Source organism: Gobius niger (assembly GCF_951799975.1).
Source record: "Gobius niger genome assembly, chromosome: 11".
NCBI classification, from domain to species: Eukaryota; Metazoa; Chordata; class Actinopteri; order Gobiiformes; family Gobiidae; genus Gobius; species Gobius niger.
In genome coordinates, this window is record NC_136862.1 from 8,256,839 (window position 1) to 8,280,227 (window position 23,389).

Consider the following 23,389-nt stretch of genomic DNA (forward strand, 5'->3'; position numbering starts at 1 on the left):
GTAGTCGATAGCGGGGTCAGAAGGGGTCAGAGCATCTCCAAAACAAGAAACAACATCTCCAAAAGTTATCAAAAGAAAGATCAGAGGTGAAATGTCATGTGGTTAAGCACCGCACAGGCAGTGATAGCAGGATTCTTTGTGGTCTGAAACATTTTGCCAGTGGGGATGGGTACCGCTAAACGAAAAGAATGGTATCAGAAAATAAGCTAAGGTACTACTGGCATTGGAAAATAAACTGTCATCAATACCTGGCACCATTTGCACCATTTTTTTTCTTCTTTAGATAGAATGTTTTGATGCCTGATGAGTTCTTCTGAGACAGCACTAAAGACAGTCATTTATAGTTGTCTCAGCTTAAAGGAACAGGCCACCGTTTTTCCATACTGAGATATGTTCTTACCTGAGCTTAGACGAGTTGATACGTACCTGTCTGGTCTTTGTGTGTGCCCGTGAAAGAGCTTGGCCACTTCTAACCTCACCCCATTTGGAGCTATAGGAATACATTGGGAGAGGCCAAATGCAACAACATCTTTGGTCATTTTGCGTGACTGAGGGCACGCACAAACACCAGACAGGTACGCATCAACTCGTCTAAACTCAAGAACATATCTCAGTATGAAAAAACGGTAGCCTGTTCCCTTAAATAAATGAAAAAGTACTATTGTATGGAATGAATTGACATTATCTTCCTGTTTTATTGGTTTTGAGTTTGACAGTTTTGTGTGTATGTCACTGTATGTACTTTCTTATTATAGCAACGAGCTAGACATTACAGGAAAAGTGCTGTAACTATGTATTTGTAAACTGATCCACTGTCTGGAAAGAGTGCCAGACAGTCAACCTAGGAACTTAAGTAAGTGAGCCAGGCTTGCCATACCTTTGCACTAAGAAACGGCATTAATTTCAAAGAGTTTCTCCTGTTAAACTAAACAACAATGAAATAAATAAGCGCACTTGAAAAATGAAAATGAACTTCTGGTCGCCTGTCCCTTCTCTTGCCTTCCACGTCCTGCTATGTTGTTTAGACAGCTTGCATGCAATATAATACGACAGTTCCCATCCTTTGGCTTACGTCTGAGTGCGTGTGTGTGTGCGCGTGTGTGTGTGTTTGTTTGTGTGTGTGTGTGTGTGTGTGTGTGTGTGTGTGTGTGTGTGTGTGAGGGAGAGAATGCCCCGTTATCGCCGCACTGTTGTGATAATAGAGCCTGCGGTGTTATCCATAGTCAAGGAATGTGCGTGCCTGCATCTTATTCTGGGACACGGTGCTATTTATTTGTTAGCAAACGGCAGATAAATACGTGTTTAATTGTGTTCCTGGAGATGAGAGAATACAGATGTTGCGAGCCCTCCAGATAGAGGTTGCACAAAACAGCTTTTCCCTGTTAAAATGTTGATTGTTAAATGCTCTTTTAAAGTGGAATGGAAACAAACAGAAGTGCGGGAATGAAGTGAACCAGTGTTCAGAGAGAGCGGCGGTGAAGTCGTTGAAGTTTATGGGGACAAAAGTGAAAGTCAGGTTTGTTACAAGTTAACTATCGAGAGTTCACACGAAGACAGTGTCTTAAGTGTGTGTGATGTTTACCAGTAGTGACCTAGCAGCTACAGTAACAGTGGCTCTTTTCTCTACTTTTCTATTTTTTTTTTAAGGCAAATGTAGCTATAGGGACAAGGGTCAGGTCATAAATGATATTATTTGAGCAAATAAATGGTCTAAAATCATCAAATATTACTGCGTAAGGACTACAGGTGCATTTCACACTGCAATTTCAGTTTATTTGTTCACAATAAATACTTATTAGCAATTGTTTTCATGTTTTGATACATTTGTGGGGACCAAAATTTTGGACTGGGGGCGTGGCCCGAATACAGCACGTGCAGGGGGGGCTTCATGGAAAAAAGGTTGGGAACCACTGCCCCTACAGGTTGGGCCTATGATTGTTCTATGATTCTGATGATTCTTGATATGAATTTAAAAAGTAAAGGTTGTAGAGAGTTGCAAGTATAATAATTTGTAACTGTTAACTTTTTTCTATCTATGTAGGCCTATATACAAGTGAGACATTGAGTGTGCATAACAAAAGGATAGACAAATAAATAAAAGACTCATCTTCGTTTATCTATAATAATTACACCCCCTGTATGAAACACTGCTCTACAAAGTTTTATAACAAAAATCCACATGTGTTTTTCCTGATCAATGTTTGCTAGTGACTGGCTCCACAAATACATAATCCTGTAGCTTAAAGTCCCCTCAAAGATCAACAACTATAGGCCTGTGTGCTGAAATAAAGCCACCACTTTCTGATACTAATGTGAGCAAGTTCTCCGTGATGCAAACAGAGAAGCCAATTATTCAATGTGGATAGACCCAGTAATTACAAATAAAATACACCCTGAACCAGGTTCAAAATCTGTAACAGCAACTTCTTAGCTGTACCTCCATCTCTCACGATGGGCTTTTTTTTGTGTAATGTTCTGGGGTCAACTTGTTTTAATTGCAGGAGCGAGCTTCATAACTTCGTAGTACCGTAGTAGCTTGGCAGTACTTTTCATAGTTGAGCGCACACACTCTCTCCGGCGAATGCTGAAATATCTCGGGTGTTGAAAGGATTCGTCTGGTCACACTTCGGGCTGCTCCGCTCACTCCACAGCAGCTGCAATGGAAACTCATGTTCAGGCCAAGACTCAAACATGTAAACAAAGAATGCCAAAATGCTCTGTTCCAATTACTGTATTTGGGCGGACAAGGAACATAATAATGTTTCATGTCGTTTTACAAAATGCAATCCTTGAAATGTAGTCAGAAATATTGTATCATGTGTCTCTATGTTTACAGACTCATTCGGGTGTTTATATCAATATCCCACCAGTTTAAAGATATCGCTTTGGAAAATTGGTGAAATTCTCCCAGCACATTTCCTTTTATGTGTGTCATTTTACTGGAATACCGATTACATGGACCCAGAACATTTACACATCACACTTCTCCAGCGTTTGTGCGAGGCTCAGGCCGATCGAGTGCGGCCGTAGCTACAGCAACCGAATAAGCCACATAAATGTCAAGTGGGATTTTAGACCATGGTATATTTTGGCAGAGCTGCGACTCTCAGACAGATGAAAAGACAGTGTTGGCTTATGGAATAAAAATCCTCCTAGTCGAAGTCTATATAATTGCAGGGTTTCGGGGAGCCTTTATTTTTCTCTGCTTCTAACTTTAGCGTTTTGTGTGTTGTTTCTTTCAGAGCAGCTTGCAGTGCACACCATGGGGCATAATGGCGTCTCTGGAACAGCATGTGGCCCAGCTCAAGGTGAACGCTGAGGTGAAATTAACCGATCTCCCCACGGTTTTGGAGGACGGCCAACCCCCTGCAGGTAAGAATATCAACTCCAAAACTCAAATCGGGACAATTATGTAACTCGTTTTGGCCTATTTTTTCTAAATAGAGCAGTTTAGTTTCAGCTTAGATAGATGTGATGTTAGGAAGAATCGCAAATTTCACAACAAGTTATGTTGAGAAAGACAAAAACAAAAGTAGTGTCAGTATTGATATCATCTAACATACCTGAATAAGCTCCACAGCTCATTAGTGAGATGCCTTAGTCATAAAATCATTTACGTCATCAGAAGCTCCAACACAGAGCAGTCTGATTCATTTCCTTCATCATTATAGCAACGATCCTGCTCATGTTGCATGCACTGGGGCTATTACTGACACACAAATCGATTACATGCCCCTGAGTGGCCAAGCATCCTGTGTCTCTAAATACTCATCACGACACAGTGGGTTGGAAGGTTGCACAAAGCACGCAATGGCTGTTATCCAGTCCTTTTGGGTGATCAACACTCCTGTGTCTAGCAAAAGCACAGATGCATTGGTTTAGGGGGAAAATGAAAAGGCAGATGCTCAAAGATTGTCAGTGAAGAGATCATTAGGTTTTATTGGCTACAATTAAATGAACAGGTGTTTTTTTGTTGAAAAAAGTCTGGAGAACTTGAATGGTATACAAATAATATATGCAACCTAAGAAATGCTACCCTCACATAATCACTGCTAAGAAATTAACGGGCAACCACACCCACTTTTTATTCAAGGGTTGTCCGATAGAACTAAACACATGGTTAATTGTCAGCGAAATATTACAAAGATGTTCTAAGCGGCATCTGACCTTTGACCTTTGATTTTTAAAGGAATGTTTCAGGATTTTTGACATAGGGCCTCATTTCCTAGTTATCCAGATTGTTGCTGATACCTGGAGATATTTTTTTTTTGTAATTCATGCAGTTCTTATGTTTGAAGAGTTACGTGGCGCCAGGCTAATGCAAGGCTAGCACATTTCTACGATATCAGCTAGCCTGCATTAAAAACAGTCTGACACACTTATAACGCCAGACTAACCATATAAATGTCTGTGTCGATTGCATTTAAAATAACTTATATTTGAGCAGCATCTGCTTCGTGTTTTTATAAGCTACGCAGCGGCGGAGTGATCTGCTAGAAAATAGTCCCTCAAAATGCGATCATTCATGTGATGCAAGGTCAGTTATATTCCAAAAATTATTCTATCGACACAGACATTTATATCGTTAGTCTGGCATTATAAGTGATTTGCCTCAGGTGCACTGTGGAGTGCGTGAGACAGTTTTTAATGCAGGCTAGCCTTGCACTAGCCTAGCGCCACGAAACTCTTCAAACAGAAGAACTGCATGAATTACAGAAAAAATATCTCCAGGTATCAGCAACACTCTGGATAACTAGGAAATGAGGCCCTATGTCAAAAATCCTGAAATATCCCTTTAAGCTCTTGATTTAAAACAAAATTGTGAGCTATGAGCAATTGCTTGTTACCAAAGCATATAAAACACGTTCCTTGAAAATTAACATGGTTTGCATGTCTATTTTCTGTTTTGCAGGAGAAGTCTTTTCACCCAAGGAAGATTTCTTACCAGTTGAAGCTTCTGCCTTTCATCAAAGATTTCCCCGTTCTTTATCAGCTCCAAATGGAAATGGAGACATTGAGCCAAGAGACAACTGGCTCTCGGACCTAACCAGAAGCACCTTGTTTGCGGATGCTTTAGCAGAGCTCAAGAGTCTCGAGCAGGGCCAAGAAGGTAGCCAGCAGGCCCAGAAAGCCGAGACATACATTTTCGGATTGATCCAGCGAAAAGCCCTTCCGCCAAGACCCTCTAAACCTCGCACTAGCCTAGCACCTGACGCACGTGCAACTGGAGTGGTGAGACAGAGCAGCTTATGTCGCAAAGACGAGCAGCCGACGCCTAAGCAAGTGCCCGTTCAGGTGATTCCTCAAGTTCCTTCTCCAGTTGTCCAATCGCAAGTTCCAGATAGAGTTCCGCCTCTAGCTGCTCATAATCTGGATCAGGAACGATATCAAGGGATGGCTTATCTCGACGAACCCCCACCTCCCTATCATCATCTCCAGCAAAGCGTCCAGCATCAACCTGGTCCCTATCACAAAGCTAAACAAGTTCCAGTGGTCGCTAATCGATCAATATCATTAGAATATCCGCCTTGTCGGGTAGTCCCAACCCATGTAGACTCAAGCAATAGCGATCCCGACTCACCACACAACTTCCAAGGCTATTCACAAGCATTACCGAAGCCCCAGCAACTGCCTCCCCCTGAAGAACATTTAGTCAACGCGGAGTACATCCCCGCCCAGCCTTGCCGAGCTTCGACCAGGGCTTATGCGCACCATCACCCCCACCATCACAGCTCTGGGAAAAGCTCCGGTCCTTCCAAACCAAACAGGAGCACTTATTCCCCGGAAAGAGCACATCAACATCAGGAACAACAACCAGCGCAAAGTCAGCCGTCTAGATCTCGAAGCAATGCCAAAAAGAGCGATAAAAATGGCGCGGCTCGGAAGCAAGGTAAGAAAGCGTGCAGGTCGCAGTCGGAGAACAGCTTGCAAAGGGCGCCGGAGCGCAAGTACAACACGGTAGAGCGCGACGGTGCGGGCAGCGGAAGCGGGAGCAGGGGTAGTCGAGGTAGCCAGTCCAAAAGCAAGAAGCAGCAGCAACAACACGGCAACGGGCAACACCGAAGATGGCAGTCCTCCTTGGAGCTTAGCCAAGACGAGGCCGAGCAGCCGCATGGTCAGACGCACGGGCAGGCACATGGGCAGGCCCACGGGCAGGCCCACCCAGCTTCCAACCAAAGGGACCAATGCGCAAGGCGTACTCGCAAATCTCGCCCGACCCCGCACCCCGCCTACGCCTACCCCGTCCAGAACCACCACAACCACCATCACCATCTCCATTCCCACCATCACGAACGACATGTGGAGTACCAGCTGGACACGAGGCCGGTGGAGGACTATCACCACGCGGGGCAGGGGGAGTCGGAGTCTAGCTCGAGCGAAGCAGACTCGCCTGATTCCAGTTCCTTATCCAGCGATTCGGACGAGAGCGGTGGGCTGGTGTGGCCACAGCAGCTCCCCCCTCAGCTGACCCACCCACAGCCAGCAGCGGCAGCAGCGTCGGCGGCGGCGGCAGCAGCAGCAGCGCCAGGGGCTCCGCTACAGCAGAAGGCCTTTGTCAAGATAAAGGCCTCACATGCGCTCAAGAAGAAGATCCTACGTTTCCGCACAGGCTCGCTGAAAGTCATGACTACTGTGTGAGGTGGAGGACAGTATAAGTAAGGTTTGGATGACCAGTAGGAAGAATATTGGAGTTAAAGAATGAATCGGTTTTGGCAAGAGCCTGACCAACGGAACTTGGAGAACCAGAAGCTCTTGGAATATGTGAAATGGGGTTTGCAGTATGTTGTACAAACTGACTGTACATAAAGGTACTAGAAGATTTATAAATTAAAATGGACTTTGACATGTGAAAAGTGATGAAGGAACCAGCTTCTACCAAACGTGCATTTTTATTTTGTTTTCTCAATAGTATTTGTAGGAAGATCTTGTGGAAGATTGTCAGTTATTTACGTTTACGTTTATATAGGTTTCTCAATCGTATTACATCACTAAAAATCATAACACCAACATATCTGACCTTGCAGCTGTTCATTAACACCCAAAATGAAAGGTACCACAAGAATACATTTTGATACAGAAATCAAATTCAATCTTAAGACCAAAGAATCAGTTTTTGTTAAGGAAACGCAAAGAAATCTGATCCCGTGATTTGCAGTATTGTATAATTCAAAAAGGTTTTCACTAAACTGACTTTATCTTAACTTAACCCCGAACACTCATTCAATACAATGTGAGGACGGAAGCTGATCTCTTAACTATGATAGATAAAAGTGTAAATAAAAGTTATTGTAATGATGTCATGAATATTACGGTATTTTTATTGGCCACATTGGTCATTGAGCAGCACCATTACAAAAGCGTATTCCCACTAATAAAAGACGACGTATGGAACTACCTGTAATAAATACTTCACTTACAGGGTTGCATTAAGAGATTCCTTAACTGTGTATAAATGGGAACTAATGAATTGCTTTAAGGGTTGGCTTGGGTGATTATATTTTATGTTTCATAGTAACTATAACTTCTCACATGACGTCTACCTGTTCTTATGGAATTCCTGTTGTATATAATTAACAAGAAGTAACTTAAGATGAATAGCCATGTTAATGCTTTTTACTTGTCGGTGTTTCTCCTTCAGTGTTTTGTAAGTTATGACCCATAGAGGGGAAATATGGCCGCAGTGCATTAAATGAATAGCTGTGAAGGAGATGATTGTTAAAACAGTCCCGGCCTTCTGAAGTCTGTGGTGGGTTCTTGTGACATGAAAGAAGCTTTTGGCAACTTGATAAATAGCTTATGTTTCGGTACACGGGGCAACAGTATAGGCTGAGACTTCGCGTTCCAATTCAATCTTCCCCTAGACTTAAATATACCGTACCCGTCAAAAGCTTGGAAACGCTTTTATTATGTATTATGTATGTATTTTTCTTCTATTTCCAGACCATTTACATTGTACATTCTCACTGAAGGCATGCATTTATGAACGAACAGGGATTTAGAATGTAACATATACATTGAGATATTTCTTCTTTTGTTTCCTACATAATCCCTGGTGTTCACTCATAGTTCAATGTCTTCAATGAGAATCACACAATGTAAATAGTGTTTTAAACAAAGAAAAAAACAAAATATAACAAGTGTTTCCAAACTGAGTGCATTTTCTCCAGTTCAGCTTTACCCAAATTTAAAAGCTTCTCAATTGGACAGCAGTGTAATGCAGTCATTTGAAAACCTACTAAAGTGATCAAAACTTGTCTGTTTGTCTCTGCGTTTTTGTATAATTTTTTAAGCATTTTTGTGCATTTTTCTTGTTTTTTCGGCCCATCTTTTGTCGCTCTTTTGTCGTTTTTTTGTAGCTGTTTTCGTCAAGTTTTTGTCACTTTTTGTGGCTTTTAGATTTGGGTAAAGCCAAACTGGAGAAAATGTGCTTGGTTCAGGCAGAGGTTAAGAGGTTCACATTGTAAGATCCCAGCAGATGGTGAGAAAAACAAGATTATATTCAAATAGCGATGAAAAACACATGACTGGCATGGTGAAGAGTTACCTCATAGCAGATTAGCTTCCATCAAGTTTTTAAACTCTTAACTTCATTATACTTTCCTGTAAAGTAAAAACAAGTTTTGAATTTTAGATCTGGAATCAAAGGTCCCCACCCACTGCGGTGCAACATATACAAAAGTTTAAACAGCTCTGATTAGTCTATGATTAGAGTGTATACCGAACACGAATATAGCACTACAGTACTGTTCATTAATGTGTAACATTTTGCCAACTGACACTCGAGCTTTTAGTGCCAAAATATAATTAACAAATGATCTATAACAACATAAGCTACACCCAATGCAAGTTCTAAATTAGTCTAATAGATCTTCATCTTTAAAGAATGGATGTGTAAGGAGTTTTTGCAATTATTAATAAATTTAGGTTATTGCCAACACTGTCTAATTTGGGATTGCCTTTTGTAGTAACGTGTCACACCCAATTGTCCATAAACCTTCAACTGTTTCGACAAAGTTGCCAACGAAAGAATGTATACCATGTCACTTTGATTATCGTCAGTATTACCACAACACAGCGCACTCGCCCGCGTGTTACTATTATGTCGCTTTTTTGTATAAAGGATGTGCAGTGTCTGTAATAAAATGTACACAAAAAATAAACATGGTTCTATTCTGTGTTTTAAAATACAATTGCACCTTGGCTTTGTTTGGGGAGTGATTTATTGTCACCAAATGGCACGGTGGACCACCCGCATGCTGTCACCCAGGTAGAGATACACACACATGGTAGTAGTGAGCGGCCCCCGTGTTGCTGACGGGGCGGGGGTGCTGAGCGACTGCAGGAGGGAGGAGAGCGATCGAGGGAGGGGAGTAGCGAGAGGGTTTAAGTGGAAAGTTATGGGCTCAGAGGGAATGTTGACTTGTCCCTGGATAATGATGGCACGGGCGTTTTGCGGCCAGTCGTCCGCAGTAAAAATGTCACAGGCCAGATCGGACAGACGGGGAATAGATTGTGGTGCGGTCAGTGCAGAGATGTTTAACCTGCAGTTCCAAACTTTATATTTTCACATGGCAAAACTTCACACAATAATTTCTTCACACATTTCACTGTTGCATCTTACTCCCACACACATGCTATCTATAATTGATTCCAAAATGGTGATTTCAAGAACAATAATTTTAATGTACATTCACCCAAAATAGAGTTACACTTTCGATTACCACCGTCGAGTTCAATGTGTAGGTACAAGGAACAAGAAAGTAGTAATGCATGTAAGTACAGGTAAATATAACTTGAAGTGCAAGGTTTAATAAAGGTGTATAACGTGGCAGCCATTTTGAATACCAAAGTAGAATTATGCAACAATATCTCTACTCAGGATATAAATGAAAGACAACTGATTAACAGTGGCATTTTTATGTATTCGTAATCATTGCTCAAGAAGATAAAACACGGCCCAGATGTGAAGAAACCAGTGAGTCAGTGTTTTAGCTGCTCAAGATGTTAGCATGCTACCAGTCAGCATTTAGCTTCAACACAATAAGCCTTTCCAAGAAAAAGCCCCCACACTCCAAACATCTAGCCTTGGATACAACATGTGACAGAGGTCAGAGCTGAGCTGTTACTGTAGTATTTTCTCAGTGTTCATAGATGTAAGACACAGTGTGAGATGTGTTGAAGCCATTGACAATGGTTGACAGTTGCTAACCGGCAGCATGCTAGTGTCTTGAACAGCTTAAACACTGACTCAGACTGAGACTCTGTTGACATGACAAAACTGTAAAAATCTCATTGAAAGGTTTTCTGTTATCCCTTTGATGTGCTAATTTAGTCTGAGGAGTGAAGCAGATCTTTAGTAAATCCTGCTGTAGCTCGACAGACAGAGCTGCTACGTCTGTGCCACATTTGCTGGTTACATCACATAAATGTGTGTTCTCTGGGGCCGTGTTTTAACTGTTCTTCTTGAGCAATGATTACTACTACATAAAAATGCCACTGTCAATCAGTTGTCTTGCATTTTCATCCTAAGTAGAGATATTGTTATATAGTACTGCATAATTCTACTTCCGTATTCAAAATGGAGGTCGGAGCTATGTGTGATGTCATTGGAAACGCATGTATACGATGCGTAACAAGGGGTACAAAGTGTAACAAAGATGTACAGTGTGTAGTAGCAGGTGTTATGGCCGTCTTATAGATGTGCCAGCTTTATGCTAATGTGTAACTGTACATCAGCGCAGGCTGTAACCTAAAGTGAGACGCTATGGCCTGTGACCACGTGGACCAAGGGAAGCTGACACTTGTATGCCTTTAATAAATCTTGCAGTTTGATGTGTAATTATACGTGTATTTACAGGTTTAAGTACTTTTCCGTTACATGTACCTACACATGGAACTTGCGGGATGTAATATAAACCAGTAAAGGATACATGCATTAACTAAAAGCGTTAAAAGTTGCTTACAGACACACCATAAATTCTCAGTACAAGTGAATGCAGCATTTTGACATTGTATTTTCAGTTTGTAAATTCATGTCTAAAGAAGTATTAACAAATGTCAAAGTTGATTGTACAATTTGTTGTCGAAGCTTTCAAAGTTGCCACCTGGACTGGGTAGGTGTCCATTCCAGTTGAACACTTTGCTAGACCTTTATTATGGGACATACCTGGACCATTGGGAGCTTATACAAACATTTTAACTACAAAACAGTGACAGTAATTCCACCATATTTTTTTTTATGGGTCCACAGAAACCAAGCCAAACCCAGGGGACAAACTCATCATTCACAATTTTGATTTCATGTGAGCAATTTCTTATGTTTTCATTTCTTCGTTGAATTCTGTGCTTCCCCCATCCACTCACCCATGCATGTCTAATACATTTTTCACCAATCTCTACGGACTTTGACAGGCATAACACCCAACCACTTTCTTTGAAACACTGCGGCTATCCCATTTTAGCTTTTAGTCCTAAATTACTCTTAATACCTCCGTAACAACGGTGGCGCCATGTTTTATCGCCGCTTTTACGCAGCTGTCATCTTTCATATTAACCATGAAATACATGTGCTACCACTTTGACATTCAGCGCCACTACGTTACTTACCATGCAACTTTGAAATGACCCCGTCTGCCATTAGCATACATGTGGCTTTCTGGTTTGGCCTAAGCAGTAGCAGCAATCACTCATTACTTCATATTCTGCTATACGGTCCTTAGTCAGCCCTCTCCTCCATCACCTTGGCTCTAAATCAGACTACCAGTTGGCTCACTCGAGTGGACTGTGCACTAACTATGAGAAAAGACTATGAAGGGGATTTCTAAAGGCTGCTTTTATGATGCAAGTATCCAGTCCCAAAGGCTTGACTTCATCATGGTGGAAATGGGAAGAGGAACAAAAAAAAAGGATCACGGAGAAAGACCAGCGCAGAAGGTTTAACTCACTGTTTTGGAATGGAAAGCTACGCAGACGCTTGGAGCTTGACTGTGAGTGTGAGGCCAGGTGACATAACAAACAGAGTGGTAAAAAAAAAGTGATAATGGTTAAAAATGGTGGCACTGACAATCCCTTTACCCTCTCACAAAACCATATTCTAAACCGTCATCCAGATGTGGGACAGTTTGTGAGAGCATAGAACAAGTCAGTGCTGGCAACATATGAAAATGGGGATGAATAATGCATTTTACAGGATTGAGCCAAATGTGTTCAATAATAGTAGTTCACTAGCGAGGACCAGGCCATGACAGAGTAGGTTGGAATATGTATTTGCAAGACTGACGAAGGGACGATGCAGTTGAAGGGTGCTCCGAGCACGATGCTGAGTGCTGGCTGCTGAAGGCAGGAAACAGAATCCAGAAGGCAATATACAGAATGAGTGACACAAGGCTTCCCCTTTCCAGTCCTTTTAAGTTCACATGAAGCACTTTCAGGCCAACATTGCAAATAAGAAATTATTCATCACGTGTTTCCTGATAATAAAGGAAATAAATAAGAAAATGGGTGGGGTCGCTGTCTTCACAAATCACCCAGCAGATGGGGGAAATAAACCACAAACCTTGCTTCAAATTTAGAAGAGATAGCTTGAACATACAGTAGATGAATGGAGGGTGCCCTGGAGGAGTAGTTAAAGGAATAGGCCACCATTTTTCTGGTCTTTGTGCGTGCCCGTGGAAGAGCTTGGTCGCTTCTAGCTTCACCCCGTTTTGGAGCCATAGGAATATACTGGGAGAGGCTAAATGCTAACAACATCTTTGGTCTTTTTGCGTGACTGAGGGCACACAGTTCTTTCATACTGTGATATGTTCTTACCTGAGCTTACACGAGTTGATACGTACCTGTCTGGTCTTTGTGCGTGCCCGTTGAAGAGCGTGGTAGCTTCCAACTTCACCCCCGTTTGGAGCTATAGGGATACATTGGGAGAGGCCAAAATCATTGGTCATTTTGCGTGACTGAGGGCACGCACAAAGACCAGACAGGTAAACATCAACTCGTCTTAGCTCAGGCAAGAACTTATCTCAGTATCCAAGGTGTGGCCCTGCTCCTGAACATCACTCAACAACATTAACTAAGTAAATTTACCTAAGCTCTGCACATAAGAGTTTTTGAGCACATACTTTTATGGGAGGAATGTTATATTTTCTACTCCTTTACATTTATTTATTGGCTATGTGCTTTATGGTCCTCAACTGATATGGCGCCAGGATGACAAACTGCAATTCCCCCAAAAAATTACATTTATCTAATATAAAGCACAATATTGAATTTTCCCTCTCAGATTATAGTTGAATAAACATAGATAGGCCTAAAAAGATCCAATCATGATGAAAACAAACTGATAACAGTAGTGTTATTAGACTCCGATAGTGTTGTACTTTTTTAGAAGATAAATAAAGATGGTAGAGCGGGTCGTCTCATGATCGGAAGGTTGTGGGTTCGAATCCAGCTCCCACAAATGCACACTTTCGTTGTGTCCTTGGGCAAGACACTCCACCCTACTTGCCTCCAGCGTCTGTGCACATTGGTGTATGAATGTATGAATGAGAGTGTGAATGGGTGACTGGTTCCTTACTATAAAGCTTTTTGGGCCTGATGAAAGGTAGAAAAGTTGAGTCCATTTACCATTTACCATATTGAAAGAATGTTCAGTAGGTTGGCAACCCCACTGAAAACAGTTCCACGACCCAGTTTATAGTTTCCATCCACCAGTTGAGAACTACTGCTTTTACCATTTAAAAGCCTTTAAAATGCTCTATTTTAGATTTGCTTTAGTTAGTATGAGTCACTTTTCATCCACTGCACCTCCATCTGTTTATCAGAAGAGTTCTTATAGCGTATAGTGACTCTATGGCCAGTCTCATGCTCTCATGCCAAAGGAAGCGAGCGATCAGTTGGCTTTTGTGAGAAAACAGCACACTGCCTGAAGCATAAAGCCAAGTGCATGAGTTAAATGCTTCTAATAATAAACTGTCTAAGGAAAAAGCTCCACTTAATCAGGCATGACCTCCTTGCATTGCAGTAGGTGGCTGACAGAGTTTCGGAGAGAGTTTATTATTTTATTCTTGCCATTTGCAAACCCAGTCAGCGCTTAAAATTTACTGAATTTATCGCAGATATTTACAATTTCTGTTTTCTGTGTCTGAGGTATAATTGTAGGATAATTGTACTGTTGCGGATATTGGGCAGAAAATATAAGAAGGATGGGGTAAAAGTGTTATTAGGTGAATAACTCTGGCTCAAACTGACTTTGAACGAATACTGATGGACCAACACATTCAAAAGTGGCAAAGTGAGTTCAAAGATATGACATCCTTTGTTTTGTGATGTGACAATCATAACGAGGAAGAAGCTTTGATTGATTTTGTAGATCTTAGCTTTCAAATGAGGCATTAAACTGGCCTATAGACTGTAAGATCCAGTCAAGAAGCTTTAGATTAAGGTTAAGGTGGGGGTTAGGAGGTTAAATTGGTGCTCCTGTTTCAGTCTACAAGCACTAAGAGCATCTGTAATCTCTGTGCCTTCTTAAAGGGGTTCTCCCACTGTCACCACCAGTGAAGTATGTTATTTTTGTGGTATATTTCATTTTTCTTTTCTTTTTTTTCATTTATTTCAGGCAATGGCACAGAAAGTACAGTATACAGTATGTAAACATTATGATCCATTTCTACCTGAAAGGGAGTGGGAAGAAGATCATTTATTTAATCCCGCCCCCAGTTCCCCATTCAGAGATGAATACATTCAGTTTCACTGTTACTTTGTTCAAGGATTATTATACACATGTTATATCATGGTGGCGTTGCCACAGGTAACAATATTTATTATATTGTAACAAAAAATGATACTAACAATGTAAGGAGCATGAACAATACCAACGATGGTAAGGAAACATTTAGCACTTAACACTATGAGACCGAGTACAACAGTAATTGAAGTTAAAGACCCTCATCTCTATTTGCTGACCAGACCTGATGTTTATATAACAGTTTAAATTGATGCATAGTTTTGCATTGCTTGCGTTTTAAGTCCAGTTTGTTCGAGTTTCACTCCGCATACATACAAAGTAAAATTACTTTGTCAGTGTGACATGTTTATGTTTGTGCTCCAGATGTATGAATGAATAAATTAATGAATGAGGGAAAATAATAAAGTTAGCAAGGCTATGATTAGCTAATATCAACAGAGATCTTGAGGATGAAAGCTCAGAATGTCCTGAATGTAGTCACTGATCACTATCAGTATTTGGATTAGAACGAGTCCTTTTATCTGTATTTCAAATTTGTTTATGCCGTAGCACATTTTACAACTATTAGCTATCTGTTTTCTGATTAACAAATCAACGTTACTTTATAAACGTTTGGCGAAACAGATGTCTCAAAATGCCACATGCCCAATATTTAATAGAACAAAACAAAAAGGAGGTGATGTTGTTAATCACAAACTTAACCCTTTTCCTCCCCTTCATCCTTATCACTGTCTCCCAAATCCACTCTCTGCTCCCTCATCCTTGCATCTGTTAGTGGTTAGGCGAAACATGCTCCCTTCAGGGCCTGGAACCTGGAGTATTTCCTGCCCTGGTGCGTTCGAGGGCGGGGGGAGAACAGAGCGCCAGTGAGCCCGTGGAGGGAGCACATCTGGCTTGGATTAGCGCAGACAGAAGACAGAGGAGAGGAGGAGGAGACACAGGGAACCTTTATTTTTGGCACTTTCGGGGATACGCTGACGGTGATTGACCCAAATTTTCTTCCGTTTGATTTTATGAGAGACTTCACCTTTTTTTTGCAAGTGCATGCACAATCTCGGAGGACATTTTGAAATCTCCTGCTCCCCAGCCCTTGTCAGATCAGATTTCTGTGCAGCCTCTCTGCTGTCTTTATTAAAGCAGGAGTAAAACACTGAACAAACTGTGTTTCCTCCTCCGAATAAACAAACAATGGGAGAGTGATTCCCAATCTGGGGATCGGGACCCTAGAGAACTTTGGAAAAACATATGTCATATATGTCAGGGAGTTCAGCTTCCTGATGGCCTTGTCTATGAAACTGTTCTTCAGTCGACTGGAACTGGCCCGTAGATTCCGCAGTCTCCTCCCTGAAGGCATTACCTTGAAGAGACTGTGTGATGGGTGCGAAGGGTCCCTGGTGATTCTGACGGCTTTGCAGGTGAGACGGGTGGAGTACATGTCCTTAATAGAGGGGAGAGGGGCTCCGCAGATCTTCTCCGCTGCAGTGGGCAGTGCTGGCGCCGTGCCACACAGTGATGGAGCTGGTCAGGATGCTCTCTATAGTCCCTCTGTAGAAGTTGCACAAAACAGAGGCTGGGACTCTGGCTCTTCTCAACTTGCGAAGAAAGTAAAGACACTGATTACTTTTCTTGACCAGTGATGTAGCATGCATGGTCCAGGAGAGCTTCTCTGGGATGTGCACACCCAGGAACTTAGTGCTGGTCACCCTCTCCACTGCAGCACCATTCATTGTTAGAGGAGCATGCAGGACCCGCGCTTTTCGAAAGTCCACCACAATCTCTTTTGTCTTCTCCAAGAAGGTTGCGGGTTCAATCCATGGACCATATGGGCCTCTCTGTACTGAGTTTGCATATTTCTCTCATGTTTCTCTGGATGGTCCAAGACAAAGTTCCTTCAGGGGATAATGACGTTAATTCTATTCCTCCAATGAACCCAAAACATGCACTAAAGGATAATCCTCCTGCCAGGTGGTTCTGACCATTAAACTGGCTTAAAATCTGAAGATAGGTACCTGTGTGCATTAAATAATTATGCTAAATGCACTGGACACATTTCCCTACAAGTACACCTTATCCTTCTACCACCTTAAAGGAACAAGTCACAATTTTTACATACTGAGATATGCTCTTGCCTGAGCTTAGACGAGTTGATGCGTGCCTGCCTGGTCTTTGTGAGTGCCCTCAGTCACGCAAAATGACTAAAGATGTTGCTAGCATTTGGCCTCTCCCAATGTAATCCTATAGCTCCAAACGGTGGTGAAGTTGGAAGCTACCACGCTCTTCCACGGGCACGCACAAAGACCAGACGGGTACGTATCAACTCGTCTAAGCTCAGGTAAGAACATATCACAGTATGGAAAAACGGTGGCCTGTTCCTTTAATCTACATTGCAGCTACCAGCAGGTGCTCCAAGCAACAAAAGCCCCTAAAAGAGCAGACTATACCAACTGAACTTCTGACCCATCCTCCATACAACTTGCCATCCTGCCATGAACAACTAATTGTGTATTGCCCATCTTCAGACGTATCGGAAGTATGAAACTGCTGTCCACACAGACACAGGGAGAATGTGCAAACTCTACGCAATAATCCACCGAATCTGGGACATAAATCCGGTTACACGAGGAGCGGTACAACCATACTGCTACTGTATCTGTCAGCGTCTTGTGCGAAGTTCCCACATCTTGTTAATCTCTTTTAGGTGGCCCGGGGGATTAGGTAAATGAAATAAAAAAACGCTATCTCACACAATAAATAGACTTACAAGCAGATTGGAGCCGCACTAATCCACCCAGACTTTAAGAGAAAAAAGTGGCAAGATTAAGTTTTGAAAAGCACGCTGAAGTTGGCAGACAAAGCGCAGACTGTGGCAGGCAGTTGGTGCAGTCACTCCTCATCAGTCAAAAACAAAGCAGCTGAGCGCATTATTGTTACTGCATTTGTCGATGTAGTATTTTTTTGGGGGGGAATGGACTAGTTCAGAAAGGTAACACACTTCAGGATAAAGACAATGCAAGTTCAAAAGTACAGAGATAGCAGTCGCATAATAGAAGTCAGCTGAACTCTCATCTGTGAGTACAGTCTGGCTCCAGCTCCTGTTTTAGATTATAACTTGGCAAAAAAATCAGATTAACCACTTTGTTTGCATCTGCTGTTCACTTCATTCTCTTAAAAGAGTGGACGAGTTAACAATACTGTGAGAGGGAACTCTACAGACCACATTAGGCTGACAAAGCGGCTCAGCTTTCGCCATTTCAAAGCAATAAAGACTTTAATTAAACTTGTTAAGGCACAAAAATATAAATAAATCGGTTGAGGAACTAATGCAGAGATGGCCCGCTGAAATAATACAGCAAATACACACAAGAGTGATTTGCATTGAATTCCTCAGGTTAATCATTTTAAAAATCCCCTTTTGCGGCAACAACAAATGACTGAACCACATTCAAGTCTTTGAAACTTACAAAGTTTGTGACAAAGTGGGTTTGTCCCATTATTTATTTTGGACACTTTGTTTCATTTGCAATGTCCAACAGCTAACAATAACCTACATGATTCATTCATTTGTTTAAGTTAAAGATGACACTTCACATTGTTGGCTTATTTGGCTTTGTGTATTTGTTAATTTAGTCTGTATACAAACTTACCTGGACCACATGATCGGAACAAAGGGAAGGCGTGGTCTTTGTCGGCCATTTTAAAATCTCAGGCTGAACCATGTGGCAGGGGGGAAACTGGTTTAAACTTTGCTTTTGAGTTTCCTTTGTGTATGATTTTGGTTTGTGTTTTAGCCTTTACTTGTTTCATTTGAAAACCTATCATTTTTAGATAACACCTACTGGTTTTATGTAAAATGTTAGGACTTGCCAGCTTAACTTATTGTTTGAATTTGCCCATCAAGCTAATGGTACTTACCTGTGGGAGGTCCTTCCCATTAGCAGAGGTATACAACCTGACTGAGGCTCAATCCGAAACCATCAAATTGTAGCCTCTAAGCACTAACACTAGCAACTAACTCCTTAACCTTTCATGGGGTCAACTGTTAGACCTCTATGCAGTTAGTGAACTAGACCTTCAGCAGCATTTGAACAATCCGTCCGTCCTTAAACAGGGGAAAGGGATGTGACATCACCAACAGCTGCTTTTCTTCTTCTTTAAAGTTATTGGTGGAGTGCAAGCCAAACAAAAGTGCATGTCGCCCCCTAGTGTACAGTGTCCAACAACAACATAGTGTCCAAACAAAGACATTTAAGGAGAAAAATAAATCCAAATTATCCAAACATTTCCCTTTAGTCTTATTTTATTTCAACAGCTGTTTCTTAAAGCTACAGCAGCAAATGATCCATGTGGCTTAAGTTTCTACTAAATGAAAACAAAAGCATTTAATCCGTTTCCTGAGTTTCCTCTTTAACACTGACATGTGACTGAGCTGTGGGGACGACAACATGGATTTATCACTTTTATAAAGTTTGGCTTGTGCAGAATCTTAATTTTTAATTATTATTATTTTTATTATTAAATGTGCTCCTGTCAATCAACAGTGGTTGCGCATGAATCACTCGAGGGTGGGGGCGAGGGGGGTGGGGGTGGGGGGATTTGGCGCAGTGGCTTGTGGGATGGCACATAGCTCCTAATCACTGGTTAGTTAGCATCAGAGGTCCCTATGCTAAAGTGGCTATGATAGTTAGCATCAAGGCTCCTTTTCCTAACTACTTCCTAACTGACTTACCAATTCGGAGGCAACTTGCCATGGCGGACGCTGACGCACATCCGGTTTGGCGTAAGAGCTCTTAGCAATCTGCCCGTTTCGGAAGCAGCCTGAGAGGTGCAGTTCAATTAAGAACCATGATTTTTTGTGTGATGTCTGCCTGGCCATTTCGACTACTCGTGGCCAGCTTCCCCACATAGTTCATAACTGGAGATTAAAAGGCTGTTGATTATTATTATTGTATTAGTGACACTGTTTGACCGGCACCAACAATAGTGCAAATTAGAAGTCTTTACTAATAACAGAAGACATTTTTTCAAGCAACACAGCAAAAAATAGTCTGGCTGCGAAGCTACACATAAAATGGCCCGTTGACCACCCACACTGCAAAAAGTAATGAACTAGATCAGTATAAACATCTCAATAATAGCACAATAATCCAGATTTTAGTTGTTTTGACTGGTTAAGAAGTTCTTGGGCATTTGTCCCAGATTATTTCACTTGTTCTGAGATGTTTCTGACTCGTTTCGATACATTTCGTCCTGATTTCAGGTCATTTTCTTTGCCAATGGGGAAAGAAAATTGGTCTTATCTCATTGGCAGTTTTACTTTCTTATTTCAAGCGAGATTTACCCTAGAACTGGTCTGAAATGTCCTCAAACAAGCAAAGGAAACTCAGTCCGATCAGGAAAAGTGTCTAAATGAGTGAAAACCGCTCAAAACAAGAAACATTTCCTCAATTCAAGTCATTTAAGACAATGCTTGATATTCACTTTTTGCAGTGCACTGCTGCGCTGAAATGCTTTTTATTTAATCCGATGACTTCACCGTCACCTCTTTCATATTCAGATGCAGCTAAATAACTGGCCGTATAGTCTATTCTGACTTATTGGATAATCCTGTTTAACTGCAATGTAATAATGATGTTTGGATTGAGAAAAGAGGTTGTTAGGCCTCTATTTCCTTCAATCAACTCCACTGTGTATGTTACTGCCAACTTCAGTTCACTCAAGGCCCACGGTTTTGGCCTGAGCAATTTCGTTTGCTTGGCACGCTCAGACAGTCTATGAAATGTGTATCTCCGCTGTTGAAATACTTCATTTCCCATATGGTTTTGACTGTTAGAGATGTTTTTGTTTATCCGTCCACGTTCAGGCCTAATGTTTAGTCTGGCCTTAGTCTAAAAACAGTGAACAGAGGAAGAGAGAGCAAAAGTTTCAGATTGAACAGAGCCTCGGGGGTAGCATGCCATCAAAGGGAATTAGGAACAATGTCAACAGTCTGGAATATATAAGCAATATCCCCACAGTTGATAAATAGATTGCTTAATTTGAATTTAGAGAAACTATTACTGTTTTAATCCTGATTTCAGATTTGTATTCATACTGGACATGGTCTCTCTATGTTGCCAACATTTGACCTCATGACTTGTCCAATAGCTAAACGTTCAGCAGGGCCTTCACCGCCGGAAGAAGCTCCTTCTAGTCTCTCCTTCTGAGCCCTGAGAACCCTGAGACGGTCAGAGGGAAGGGTTTCAAAAAGGCACTGTCCAGGGTGAGTGCGGTCAGAACAGATATTCTGAGCCCTGTTCTTGAGGCGGGCGGAATAAATCTGCCCAAGAGAAGGTTGAGGAGCGCCAATTATCTTCTCTGCAAACTTGACAACTCATTGCAGGTCCTTCTTGTCCAACAGGGGGAAAACTAGAGAACCATGCCAAGCACCTGTATGTGTGACACTTTCGATACTGCCTGGCCAGCCGTCCACTCCTGCTTTGTGTATCTGTTCAAAAGCAGGACCGTCTGAGACTTTGCTAACAGCCTATCAAATCTTGAAACAATTTATATGGATCCAAAGAGCACATTGTCACTACAGGAGGACGGAATTAACAGATAGTAAAGTACTTTCTTAAATAAAAATTACTTAACAAGAATGTACTACATGTGTAGATATGGAAACTTCATCTGCATCTGTTGCCATTTATCGAAAGTCTTTTCATCCCGTTCCAAATGTACATTGATTGAAACAACAGTTATGCATTCATGTTGAATTCTCCAACGTTTAAAATCTGAACCGCGTTGCTCCTAACTCCTTGCATCCTCATAGTCTCCTCTCTTCTGGCTAATGCTGCTGAAAAACAATGAACTTCCTTGTACCCTCCTGGAACCAACACCTTAACGTGGTGGAGGGGTTTGAGCCCCCGAATGATCCTGGAGCTCTGTTATCGGGGGCTTCGTGCCAGGATCTCCCATGGCAAACAGGTCCTAAGTGACAGGTCAGACAAAGAGCAGTTCCGAAGCCCTTTGTGAGAGACCAACAGGCCCGGTTTGAATTGTGAGGCCGTCTTTCCGTGGACCCACAACCTACAGGAGGAGCCATAAGGACCAGTGCAATGTGATGGACGGAAAAGTGGAAGAAAATGGATGGATGGATGAACTTCCTTGTCATCAAAATTCGTTGAATGCGTCATATCCAGCTTTTCTGAATAATGCACATCAGGGATTTGAAGAACTCAACCCTGATCCCAGACGTCTTTGTAAAGAAAAGCCTGTATTCTGGCTGGCCAGGCTAGTGTATGGTGGAGGTTGGTGAGGAGGCTCTTTGGTAAAGCAGTGTTCCTGAGGAACCTGAGGAAGAAGAACCTCTGTTGACCCTTTTTCACCAACTCCCTGGTGTTGATCCTTCATGTCAGGTCCTCGGGGAGATGGACGCCAAGATCTTTAAAGATCCTCACCTGTTCGACCTCCCCAATGGTGTTATTTGCATTTGGTAAGTGCAAGCCAACAATGAACTCACCTGGCATGACAGGCCTCTGATATGGCCGCCTCCAGCAGCAAAAGAGCAATACTCCTTGCTCAAGGTCAGCACAAAATTCACACATCCAGCATATTATCATTCAACTTCACCAGTGACACGTGTACTCCCAACTGTTTTACATCACTGGGCATCTCTCTCTGCAGTTTTGCCTCCAAAATTCATACATCAAACAATGTTATCTATTGTAGCAGTCGATGTGATTTATTACCATAAACATCGCCAGAGCAAATTCAATCACTGCTTGTATTAGAGCACGTATGGGAGTTCTTTATGCTGATTCCACAGATACGCTCCTGTCGTCCGCTAGAGAAAGATCGAGTTTAAAAATGCTGACTCCTTAAACAAAACTCCATTAGATACTTTCAAATGTGTTCTGCATTTACCCAGCATGCCTCAGGGCTGAAGGATGTATGTTGATACAGTGTGTAGCAGCGAGTTTAGGGCAAGGGATGTTTTCTTTGAACGACAATGTCAACATGAACGAGCACAGTCGGGTTGGCCCCACAGCTCCAGGGCTATAGGTTTCACATGGATTTTTGCTCCATGGTAATGTTGCTTCTTTGTATTGACAGATAGAGTAATAAAACACAAACCTTTAGTGAAAGGTCTTTTATTTATGCTTAAATTACTTTTTGTATCTTCTGTGTATTGTATCTATATATTCTTTTGCAAAGTAAACAGCATCCATTTAAATCTTAAACTATTGATTTTTACTACCATTACTACCATACAAGCAATGTTCCTACAAAGATGATCATTATTGTTTGCCTTTAGAGATATCCATATAAATCAAAGCGCACACATTTACTGATACACTGTACAGGCTCACTAAATTCAGGAAAGTCACAGATGTTCCAACCAAGTTCAGCGCTGCAGTAAAACACACAGACCCTGTTTTTCCCGGCTGCCACACTTTTAAATTGAATTAATTGACCGAGTAATTGCGTTTGACACTTTGTAAAAGTTCAATATGTTCTTTTTAAATGAGCACTAACTGGATCTAACACTTCACGTCAAATTAGACTGAAGAGGGTTTTTAGTGCATAGTGTCTTTTTTTAACAGCCTTTTCATGTAAAAAAAAACAACAAAAAAACATTGACAGTTTCTCACAAATATGAAGCAGCTGGGT

General features: G+C 41.7%; 2 protein-coding genes across 2 annotated transcripts in view; both read left to right on the forward strand.

The window, feature by feature from the left end:
* Positions 1–6,702, forward strand: part of LOC306969865 (uncharacterized protein) — a 48,529-nt gene extending 41,827 nt beyond the window's left edge. Inside the window, exons 2-3 of the mRNA XM_079565620.1 lie at positions 3,243–3,372; positions 4,913–6,702. Of these exons, the coding sequence (XP_079421746.1) occupies positions 3,243–3,372; positions 4,913–6,639 (1,857 nt within the window). The 3' untranslated portion in view covers positions 6,640–6,702. The remainder of the gene's footprint in view (positions 1–3,242; positions 3,373–4,912) is intronic.
* The window catches only part of clmpa (CXADR like membrane protein a), a 358,126-nt gene that overhangs the window by 262,766 nt on the left and 71,971 nt on the right, over positions 1–23,389 (forward strand). The window lies entirely within an intron of this gene.